Source organism: Mastigoproctus giganteus, chromosome 5, assembly GCF_048544385.1.
Source record: "Mastigoproctus giganteus isolate SK-2022 chromosome 5, ASM4854438v1, whole genome shotgun sequence".
NCBI classification, from domain to species: domain Eukaryota; kingdom Metazoa; phylum Arthropoda; class Arachnida; order Uropygi; family Thelyphonidae; genus Mastigoproctus; species Mastigoproctus giganteus.
Genome location: NC_143579.1, coordinates 165,823,869 through 165,836,527, shown reverse-complemented (window position 1 = coordinate 165,836,527; position 12,659 = coordinate 165,823,869). Strand labels below are relative to the sequence as shown.

Below are 12,659 nucleotides of genomic sequence, written 5' to 3'. Positions count from 1 at the left end.
TCCACTGTAACTAAACGAGGAGTGAGTGTAAGCGGCCCTATGCTAAAAAACAAGTCAGAAGAGTTGGCCAAAAAGCTAGGTCACGTAAATTTCAAAGCAACGGATGGTTGGTTGTCTTGATGGAAGTGTAGACATGACATTAGTTACAAAAAAGCACATGGCGAGAAGGACAGTGCTGATGCTACGAGTGCTGAGCAATGGAAATGTGAAAAACTGCCAGAGTTGCTTAAAAAATTTAGTGTGGATGACAGTTACAATGCCGATGAAACAGGTCTATATTATCGTGCTACGCCGGATAGTTCCCTCAGCTATCAACACATAACACTGTCTGGTTCAAAGAAAGCAATGGATTGTGTAACAGTGTTGTGCTGCTCAAACATGTCAGGAAATGATAAACTCAAACTTTTGGTTATTGGTAAAAGTGCCAAACCTCGTTGTTTCAAAGGGCTTTCAATAGGCAGTTTGCAAGTTTCGTATTATGCCAATAAGAAGGCATGGATGACCGCATATATTTTTACGCAGTGGCTAATGAACTGGGATGCGGAACTGCAGCGGAAGTCCAGAAAAATTCTGTTGATATTGGACAACTGTGCCGCACACTCTAATGTAGCTGGTTTAAAAAATATTGAACTGGAATTTTTGACCCCTAACACCACATCCCTGATACAGCCTGTGGACGTGGGAATTATAAAAAATTTGAAGACCTATTATCGCAGAAAGCTGGTTAATCACATCCTTGAAGCAATTGAGGAAAATCTGCTGACATCATCTTCGAGATCAATAGAAGTTATTGCAAAAGTTTCAATGTTAAAAGCTGTACAATTTATCGCCGATAGTTGGCAAGTAATAACCAGCAAAACAATTCGGAATTGTTTTGCTGAATGTGGTTTCGCGACTAATTGTGATTCAGACGCGATAAGCTGTACAGAAAATGATATGGCTTTGGAACTGCAATGGGTCCAAAATTGTGAAGAATTTTTAACGATTGACGATAACCTTCAATGCCACGATGAAGATGAGGAAACGATTATTGAACAAATTGCGGCAAAACACTCAGACACCAAAAGACCAAGAAAATGATAACGATGATATACCTAAGTGAGTGACTAACCAGGATGCCAGGAAATGTGTCGCTGAATTGAGATGTTACTTCATTCAGGAAGGCAATGAAGGCAGTCCTTTATCAGCATTAGATACCTGTGCCGACTTTGTTCAATTGCAGTCCATAAAGAGAACACGTCAGGGTACACTTCATAATTTTTTCAAAGTAAGAACCCTTAAATAATGTGTAACCTTTGCTCGACACGGACATTATTCTGTACTGTATCTTCATTTTACACATGTACATACGCACATTTTGTTTGCTTTTAACTTTAGTTATTTTTAAATAAATGTTTGTACCAATATAACTTAAATACAGTGTGCTTTCTTTAAATACCACATTCCCTTTATTTTATTCATACCTTTTTTGCCTTCGTTAGAATGTGCTTTTCAGCTCATTAAAATTTCACATAATTGGGGCAGCCGCTTAATTGGGCCAAAATGATCTGTCCCGATGTGTCCCAATTAACTGGAATCGACTGTATTACTGAGGAAATACTAACCGCAGCCTCTGAAGCAATACCTCAGTCTTCTGCATGTAAACATAGTAATCTTAAACACTGGTGGAACAAAGCTTGTAACAATGCGAAAAAGGAAAAAAATAAAGCTTGGCACCTCTATTGAAATATTCCAATTACCAACAACCTAATTCAGTATAAAAGGGCGCCTCCATAGCCAGGTGGGCAGGAGCAGCAGTGTGTAGCACACACTTCTTGATTAGACTCGGGGTTCGAGCCCATGACCACCAAATATGGAAGATGCGGAAAGGTCAGGGAATGACCACCACATATTCCTGGAGCAATATGGCCTTAGTTGCTAATGCTCCTTCAAAAAAAAAAACCAAAACCAAACCAATATATACATACAACTTCAATATAATACAAAGAATTCAATATAAAAGGCAAAAGCTTGACAAATTAGAAGAAAGGCCAAAAAGGACTTGTGGATGTTTGCCTCCACTATCACAAAGGATACAAGTAGTAGTCGACTTATCTGGAAAAAAGATTCGACAACTCAATGGTAAATATCTACCTCCTCCTGCTCCAATCTTAAACCAGAATGGACAGGAAATATCTTCTTCTCAATAAATAACTAATGCCCTTGCAGAGACTTTCTCCCAAACAGCTGCCATAGCTGTTTGGGAGCTCTAGTGGAAAGGTAAAAGATCAACTTCCATACAACCCAAAATCATGCCTATAATCAACCATTGAACCTATTTGAGCTGCAGGAACAGCATTAAATAAATCACCCAATAGTGCAGCTGGATGTGATGGAATATATTATGTAATGCTGAAACATGTGAACAGTACTGCCTCAAATTTATTATTAATGTTCTGTAATCAGATTTTACTTAAAGGTACATATCCTGCTGGCTGGCATCACTCTATTATTTTAGCCTTTCCTAAACCAAGAAAAGATCAATCTCTGCCTCAAAATTACCGACCTATCTCCCTCACTAGCTGCCTAAGTAAAACTCTTTAAAGAATGATACATATACGACACCTGGTTTCTGGAAACTAAAAAAACTTATGAATAGCAATCAGTTTGGATTCCGACTGAACAGATTCACTTTAGATCTAATGGTGAAAGCTGAGACTAACATCCGTAATGCTTGTCAAAAATGAACATCTTGTTATGGTAAGTCTTGATATCGAAAAGGCTTTCGACCCTACCTAGAGGTATGGCATATTGAGAGGACTTTTTTCTGTAGGATTGTGAGCGCAGTTACCAGAATTCATCAGAAATTTTCTTCAGCAGAAGACCTTTCAGGTCTGCTATCATTCTGTACTTTCTCGTTCCTACATTCAAGAAGGTGTCCCACAAGGATCAATACTTAGTTCTACCCTATTCTCACTTAGACTGAACAATATAACACAGAACATTCCCAATACTATAAAACTATACATGAAATATGAATGCCGATAATCTTACTATATCTTGCTGTTCACAAAATATTCATACCATTGAAAGACAGCTGCAAGTTTCCATAAATAAGTTGGAGACATGGGCACAGCAGAATGGTTATCGTTTATCTGAACAAAAAACAATTGCAGTCCATTTCTGCAAAAAACGCAAGCTACACCCAGAACCGGAACTCCAGTTAAAAAAAACCATCTGATCTCTCTCACCAGTAACTTTCATTTCCTAGGTTTAATGTTGGACACCAAACTCAACTTTTGTTCACATATCACATACCTCCGAATTGTTTGTTTAAAGAAACTCAATATACTCAGTTCCCTTCTCCAGTGACATGGCATGCTGATAGATATACCCTTTTACAGTTGTATCGGGCTCTTATCAGGTCTCATTTTGATTATGGTGCTGTTGTCTATGACTCAGCCAAGAAAAGTGCACTGAACAGACTTAATATCATCCAACACAGTGCCCTTCATACTGCTCTGGGCACGTTTAGAACATCGCCTGTATGTAGAGGCACACGATCCTCCACTTCACCTTAGAAGGAAAATGCTTCTCCTCAACTATACAGCCAAAATTCAAAGCCTCCCAGCCCACAGGAGACACCCACCGATGTGTGAGCCAACAAGCTCCCAAACAAGTCTGGGTGGTGGTGGTGTTGGTGCCCACTGAGAAATAATAGTAGTCTCTCTATTAGAGAAGCATTGTTTATTCAAAGTAGTGCAATACCTGGTATTTCATTGTGAAGGTAGCCACAATATGAGTTGTTTAATTCATTCAAATGCTTTAAGTATGAAATAGCAGAAAATCTTGCTGCTATTTTTTATTTTTTTAAAGGAAGCTGCACCTTGACTTTTTTGTCTCCAAAAAATAAAATTTTACTCCTTGGTATCACAGTCTTTTTTTTTTTTTTTAAAGAAATATTTGGATGGTTTGGAAGGTATTCCAAGAAGACTGTTCTTGTCTATAATTTCTATACATTGCTCACTAAACACAATATCAAATTCAATGAAATTATACATCAAAATGATTAATTGATAGGTAAATTTTGTCAGTGTGCCAGTGAATTATTTCAGTGAGAATGAATTTGGCAAATTTCTTATTTACGCTAAAATTCACAAAACAGATATTTGGCTAGATTCAAAAACTTTGCTAGCAAGCACTAAAGTGGGTACTTTGCATACATTTTTAATATATATTTAGTGACATATTATATAGTTTCATATATGTTTAGTGATGGTTTTATAAAGAAAAGCTGAAATTATTATACATGTTGTGATAGCAGATATGACCCCCCATCCCATGTCCTTTAAAAATCAGAGAAGTGAACTAACCATTAATTGTTACCCAACAATGTTTTTTGTTTTATAATCAGAAAAGGTGAATGAATAATTAATGTGGATCGTTTTTGAATATATGATCAATGGTTTTAAGCAAATTATTTTTATATCTGTGTTACTAGAAAATATACGGTATACGAAAGTACATTGCTACACTCAAATTCCTTGCTTGTACACAAAGTCCCCTATGCAAAATCGCCACAATCATATAAAATACATACATTTTTGTTTTCAGTCTCATGATTAGCTGCTAATACTATGATTAGAAATACAATATGCTAAGACAAAGATTACTGTGTGATTGTCTGGTTTGATTGAAGGTAAAGACTAATTAATCTTTCAACTAATTGCATTTTCTAGCACTACTTCTTGATCACAAATTAGAAAATTTTAAATAATTCTGTAATTAAATGGATATGAAATAAATATATTTATGCTTAGTATTACTTAGATAGTCTTTCTGCAAGGATTAGAGAATTTGGATCACATTGGGCTGCACTATATGATATGGCTCTGCTACTGCTATAGGATGCTAAAACTGTTACATACACTATTGCTCCAGTTATGGATTTTAGGTCTTACAGAAGGGAAGAAGCAAAATCACCACAATCATATAAAATACATACATTTTCGTTTTCAGTCTCATGATTAGCTGCTAATAGTATGATTAGAAATACAATATGCTAAGACAAAGATAACTGTGTGATTGTCTGGTTTGATTGAAGGTAAAGACTAATTAATCTTTCCACTAATTGCATTTTCTAGCACTACTTCTTGATCACAAATTAGAAAATTTAAAATAATTCTGTAATTCAATGGATATGAAATAAATATATTTATGCTTAGTATTACTTAGATAGTCTTTCTGCAAGGATTAGAGAATTTGGATCACATTGGACTGCACTATATGATATGGCTCTGCTACTGCTGTAGGATGCTAAAACTGTTACATGCACTATTGCTCAAGTTATGGATTTTAGATCTTACAGAAGGGAAGAAGTTAGTGGAATGAGGAGGAGAAAAACTAGAGGAAATCAATCTGCTGAATTTTTAGTCCACTCTATTATGGTTGTTTCAGATTACTTTAGCTTGCATTGATCTGAACTAGTATAGATGTAAAATAACTAAAAGTAGTTGATTACTTTGGTAATGATCTCTTTTAGCTATAGCTAGAAGTCTCTCTCTGGGATTGACTGATACCAGTCTAAGAAAGCACTGTTCAGACACTGTATGAATTAAAAGTTGAAAAGACAGAAGATTGACATTAGACTTGAATTTTTAACACAGTAATTTTCAGGAAGTATATGAGAAGGAAGGTTCTTCCAGGGGACACAAGTATAAGAGATAAATGAGGAAGAAGAAAAGTTGGGTTTGGGAGTTGGAATGGATGCTGACTGGTTGCAGCACATATGGACTAGTTTCCAGTGGAGGAATTTTCTCCCACTGGAAAAAGTTTCTCTGCTATCGGGCTGTGAGAGGGATAGTGAAGAAACTTTTAAGATATGGACAATTAATTAACTTGACTCCTCTTTTGAATAGGTTAAGAAGTGAAAAAGGCTTTCAGCAGGATCAGATTCACTAAGTTGTGAAAATGTACTTCAATCTGCTTGATTAAACTTCCACTATGGGATTCTAGATAGATGGTAGGGTGTTGTCCATCCACAATGGGGGATATTACAGATAAGTGACCACTATTCCACCTTCCAGGAAATCATAGAAAGTAGAGATGGAGATGTGGATGGCAGAGAATCTACGGGTAGGCATGTGGAAATAAGTCTTGATTCCCGCATTTAATAAGGTAAGTTTATTATTGTCAAACATATGTTTAATACTATGACCTCATTCATTAAGTTCTGGGCTGCCCCACAGGGTATTATGTGCATTGAAGTCAGCAAGAAATAGGAGTGGAGAGTGGGATGGACTGGGCCATCCTTCCAGATGTTAGTCAAATGCCACATGATAGGGTCATCCTCTGCCTTTAAATATCTTTCCTGCAGCAGAAACAGATAGGTTATTGTTTATGCAGGAGTGTTTTGACATCTTTCATACTTCTTAGAATTGGCAACAATTCCATTATAAGAATTTAGTCATTGCTGCTTGGATTTAGTGATTTCCAAAGCAGACTAGTTTCTTTGGAAGCCGCACTGCATCTTGTTGAAATAGTCAACAAGACACTGTGGCTTTCTGATGTTTTAAGTGATATGGTGGACACTTTATTTCTATATCTTCCTCAGGATACAGGTCCAAAATAGAATCATCTGCACTTTCCTTTTATTCCTTTTCCATAACTGCACCCTATGGCCCACTAATAAAAGGCAGAATCTTAGTTGGGATGGGGTGGGGGGGGTCTTTAGATGCTTTGATTGGTATTGTGATAGGTTTGTGACTGTTTTTCCTTCATGTGCTTGTGTCAACAAGTAGCAGCATATGAAGGAATCCCTGAAGGAACTGAAATATCAGTTTGTGTTAACATAGAAGACTTGAGCAAAACTACATGAGAGTAAAATTTCTTATTATTTACTAGTGTTATTGGTTTCTTTGCCTCTGCATATGAGATATTTTGCTCTGTCTTGATCACCACCAAATACGGAGGATGCAGAAAGATCAGGGAATGACCACCGCACCGGAGCAATATGGCCTTAGTTGCTAATGCTCCTAAAAACCAAATAACAACAACAACAACAGCTCTGTCTTGATTTTTCTGGATTTGTTTCTCGTCTTACCACCATTGGCTTACCAATGGTCAAGTAGGCAGGATGTTCACTGCTACAAGTAAGCATGCAGTTTTGGAGCAAAGCATTCCTTAGTGTGTTACGTTCCTTTCTGCCATAGTGGGCATAAGCAGGAGAGTCAAAACATGCCATCTGCGAGTGACCGTATTTTTGGCATCTAAAACATAGCAGTGGATTAGGGATGTTTGAGCTTTATAGGATAGTTCAAATACCCTGCTTTGATATAAGCAGGCAGTTTAGGCATGTTAAATGTAAGGATTAGAACCCTAGTTGGAACTAATTTTCCCTCCTTGCACATGGATGTCCTCCCAACAGCTGTCACTCTTGGTCTTTTAATTCAGTGCATATCTGCCTTCAGATGTTTCAAGGAGATGACATTCAGCTGCTACACCATGTGACGTATTAAGTCCTGTGAGTATTACTTTAATTGCCATGCTGCCAAGTGACGTTTCTTGGAGGAGCAATTTCAGTTGTTGTGCCAAGGAAGTTTCTACTAGAAGGTCACCCAATCTGAGTCATTTTACTGACTTCAGGGATCCTACCATCCTTTCAAGACCTTCTGAATGAAGAAGGTTGACATTTTACCAATTTACTTTTTTCCTGTAGAATGTATAATAAATAAATGTAGTACTGGAAGTTGTGCAGCTTCTGTTTGGTACTTTTTGTTTATTACATTTTCTTTAAACTCATTGTCAATTAAGGATATGATAAATGCCCCAGAGAAAGAGGACAAATTTAAATTATTCATTAGAGCAGAGTAATAAAATTTGGTATATTTAAGGCTCTCCACTCACCATGGAACCCTATGAGGGGACATCCACTTGTGAATCAGCAAGTAGTGCATATGCAAGTGGAATGCCAGAATTACTTAGTTATTATAACCATACATCCAACAGGTCTTGATCCTGTCCCCGGAAAGGGCAGGACACCTATTGGAATACAGTTGACCTTACCAAGCAAACTTTACAACCAGTTGAACCTGATTGGGCCTGAAATTGGTCCTCCCTTAATACACCAACTGGCAGAATTTGACCCTATCTGACAAGTCCTGGGTTGCAGTGCATGGCAAACACTCCAAATTCTAGCAATGGCAATCTAGAACCTATTGCCTAAATGAGAGACTTAGGTAGAGTTCTTGGCAGAAGCATCCTCAGTCTAGCTTCCCTACTAGGGATGTGGTTGGACTGCTTCCTCTTGTCTGTCAGTTAATTTGTCTCCATCTTCTTCACATGGTCTTGGCTTTGTCATATGCTGTTATTAAAGGCATTGAAGGGCAGGTGTAGGCATTGGATACCAGTGGTGCTAATCTGTTGAGCCAGCAGCATAACTTTGAGGTCCCCCTCATCACATACAGGTGTACGCTTTGAGGGATCAGATGTGGGAGCAATATTCCAACATAGAGTGGATTTAAGATTTGTACAGAATGAGTAGTTCAGAAAAAAAATAATGCCAAGGGCAAAGAAAAAGAAAATCTTCCCCTTTATTTTTTTTATGCAGAGGAAGCAGTATTTGTGATGAGCTCATGCCAAGAAAGATAAAAATCAGGATAGTCCCTAATTGAGATATGTAATGTTGTCTAGAAATCTTGAGTGTCATTAAAGATGAGCATAAGAGCAGGGAACACTTTTTGGCTGGAAATCAGACTGGTCTAAGTTTTAGGAGTATTGAAATTAAGTTTTCTTCACCACATTGGAGAGTTACTGGAAGATGCACTTAAGGAATTGGTGGTGGACATTTAAGATATTCAGGATGTTTGTGCAGGCAAGATTTATCAAATTGTAAGGTAGAATAAAACATGCTGTCATTGGCAGAACTTTTAATAGTTTCCAGTCAATAGAAGAAGGTCATTAATGTGCAGTAAGATACAGAGGAAGCAGTATTTGTGATGTGCTTATGTTAAGAGAAATTTGAAGTTGGAAGGGTAATCCCTAATAGAAATATGTGATAATGTCAAGAAATCAAAGTGTCATCAAAGATAAGAATAGGAGCAGAAGAATCCTTTATGAGCATGTCTAGAAATCTGGACATTTTCAAAGATCAGAAGAGAGAGAGCGAGAGAGAGAGAGATTGATTGATTCTTTTTTCTGAGAAATAACACAGATACCCCTTGAGTTTTTGAAGTTGACTCAGTTTTGTTCACATTATTGAAGAAGTGCCATTTAATGGAATTAGCAGTAGCAATTCAAGAGGTTGAAGCTGTTTGTGCAGTGCAAGGCATTCCTCAAAGTAGAATGCTATTAATCCTATCCATCAGCAAAGTATGGACAGGACTAATAGTCATTGGGCTATGGTAATTAAAAAGAAGAGGAAGAGAGTACAAAAAGAACTACGCCTTTAGGCCTGCCAGAGTTTAAAAGGCTAGAAGACGAAGCTATCGGCAATTACCCTTTTTGTGTAAGTAGTCAAGGAAAACACTGGCTACCCAGTTGCAGAAAGCAAAGGCAACTGCTTGAGTTTCACCCAGCTTTTCCATGAAATAATCCACATCAATAATCATTTTTTTGATCAGTTGAAAGGTTTTGAGATAGCATAGCAGTTGGTGGTTGATGAATTAACCTTTTTTTTTTTTTTTTTTTATAAAGAGTAGAGGTAAGTACAGTGGGGCCGAAATTAGAAGGCAGAGATTTCTCACACTTTTTTAGGAACTGACTGTGTATAAGAAAATTTTCATGAAGGAGGAAAAACATCAATAAAAAAATAAGAGTATAAAATGACAACACAAAACAGGATCAAGCTCTAAAGCACAGGTTTTGAGAGCAAGTGGAGAAGTGCCATTAGGACCAGGAGACTTATTTGCATCATCTTGATTGCTTAGAATTCTAATGTCCTTGTGTCTTAAGACTATGGAAAAAATTAGATGAAATGTTTTTGATTTGGAAGGAGGAATTTACCTAGTTCATCAATGCAAGAGTTGGAGGGAAAGTAGGATGCCAATAAGCTAGCTTTATCTATAGCTGAGAGTGCAACAGAACTACAAGGTTGTAACAGAAGTGGAAGTATGGTTGAATTTGTTTCCTGCTCTGTTGTTGAAAATCCAGTTAGGATTGACCACTATTTTTTTTTCTACAACTATTGCACTTCAGTGCAGGTAGAAAATGAAGCTGGAGATTTGGATGCAAGTGAAACGTAATATGCTATGTTCTTATCTTGACCCCACATTTTTTGGAGAAACCCAAAGTTTAGATAGAATGAGATATTAGGGTGGAATTGGGAATAAAAGATTTCAGTTATACAAGAATAATTTCACTTTGACAAAATATGAACAAACATTAGAATTGGAAGATTTGAAATAGTAATCTAACTAAGTAAAGGAGGAATAGAAATTACATAGCTCTCCTTCCCATTTTGCTTTTGTATAATGCTGAAGTACATGAGGCTGAGGATAACCATAGGAAACAGAGGTTCCTTTGGAGATCTGAGGAATATAGAGGTCCACTAACATTAATTAATTGTGTACATTGAAGGTTTGTTGGTGAGGAATATATAATCAAGAGTTTGATTTTCTGGTATTCCAGTAGGAACAAGTTTTATAAGGTCACTAGTGGTCAAAAATCCTTGGTATCTCTAGCTGGGTCCATGCAACTATGAAATTGAAAACAACTGGGGTGTGAGGAAATTGCTACGAAATATAGACTGCTGAAAGAAACATAAAGGGACTTAAAGACTTATCAGATTTTTAAGTGACACAGGTAATCCCTGACTTTATGTAAGTTCTAAATTAATATTTTTAAAAATATTCCTGTTAATTAAATTTTTGTTATGAGCATGCTACTTCCAAGAGAGTCTTAGGGTTGTGGTTGTTGCATGGTTGGTATTGCAGTCAGTCATTTCTTTTCTCATGAGTCAGTGTGCTCTCCTTCTGTTCTTTACTTATGTGGCATTAAAAGATACCACACAAAAAGCACCACTTTTGTGGTGCATGTTGTGAGTCATATTCTTTAGGTTTTACTTATGACTGAGAAGCAACATAGCATTTCTGCAGGTTCATGCTCTTGAAAACAGGTTTTTTTTTTAATTTATTACCATATTAAATTGTGTGTATTGTGTGATTAATAAATAGTTTAGATTTTTCCAATCATGTTCATTATTTAGTTTTGAATTTAGTGAAGGATTTCACAAATTAACAACTTAACCTTCCAATAACAGTGGTTCTAATTGGTAATTTCAGTGCAAACATTGTATTTTGTAATTAGTAAATTGTAGTAAATAAACAGTTTGAAGGTCCTAATTATGTAGGTTGGATTATTTATGTATTTAACCAAGCATTTAAAAAGTGTCAGTAGCATGATTTAGAAAAGTAATAGCATAGTATGCACAACCGAAATGGTGTAGCATTACTATGCTCTTATCTCACAGTTCCTGTAGTATTTTTAAATTAAATTTCGACCAAAATCAAACAAGAGCAGCAAAGCCAAAAGTAGTGGGAGTGCTTTGGATTGGGAGAGAACTGTTGATTGAATTGTTAGGGAAATGGGAAATATATATTGTAAAAAGGATAGGTAGAATAGAACCAGGTTATGTCTACCAGGTGCAAGTTTTTAATTAAAATATTTCAAAAAACTTCACTTAAACATTACTAATTTTGTAAAGTACTTTGGTGTTAATGATATTAAGAGTAGGAGATCTGAGGATTTACTTAAGAAGTACAGGACAATGTTGAGAATATGCTGAGTTAAGATTAAATTTGAAGGTGTCTGCAATTCTGTTAAGACGTAATAGGAAGGAGTACATGAGAGCTATGTTAATCATCTTAGCCCTGGATAGACTATAAGAGACTCGTGGGGTAGAATTTTTCTCAAAATGGTCTGTGCTTGTTAACAGCAGCGACTGTAAAAACAGTCACTGCTGTTAACAAGCAGGAATGGGAGTGGGTTTACAAGAATGTGGACTCCTTCTATTTTAGGAGTCCACATCCTTGCACTCCTATTTTCCAAGCTAAATAGGAGTGCAAGAATATTTGCTGATGCCGATAGCATCAGCAGCTATGCTAGTTTGTTGGGAGATATATAGATTAGCAGCAGATTAACTAATAACTAAGTGTTAACTAGTAGATTTAATTTGTTCATTATATATTTTCTAATAAATATATTCAATTTTATTTAGCTTGAGTCCTTATAGTTTTCAAGCTTCGCCTTCAGCAGTGGATGGATATCATAATTATGACTCACTTCCGCTTGGAGCCCTATCCCTGTTTGCAGTATCTTCTCCAGAGTATCAAGAAAGTGTCTCTAGAATAATTGCTTCTGCTAATCAAACTTACCATGATTTTGTAAATTCAGAAGAGGGTAATGGATTTAATGGGCAGGCAAGTATAAAGTTGTATATATCGAAAAAGAGGGAAAAAATGTAAATGCAAGTGCATGTTTAAGGGAGGGGTTTCAAACATGAACACACAGTGTTCATGTTTGAAACTATTCATTTTATGTTAACAGATAGGATTTCTCTCCAATAAATAATTTTATTGTTATTGTGTTTTCCACGACATGTGCTTGTGTTATGTTAAATTTCAAGGTCATAAAATTACAAGCGTATATGGACCCATCTTACAGATATGCTGGCTTTTGTTATT

The 12,659-nt window shown here is 36.4% G+C and overlaps 1 protein-coding gene across 1 annotated transcript in view; it reads left to right on the top strand.

Moving 5' to 3' along the window:
• The window catches only part of rdgB (retinal degeneration B), a 597,535-nt gene that overhangs the window by 244,519 nt on the left and 340,357 nt on the right, over positions 1–12,659 (top strand). Inside the window, exon 9 of the mRNA XM_090373500.1 lies at positions 12,194–12,395. Coding sequence (XP_090229626.1) covers positions 12,194–12,395 — 202 coding nt within the window. The remainder of the gene's footprint in view (positions 1–12,193; positions 12,396–12,659) is intronic.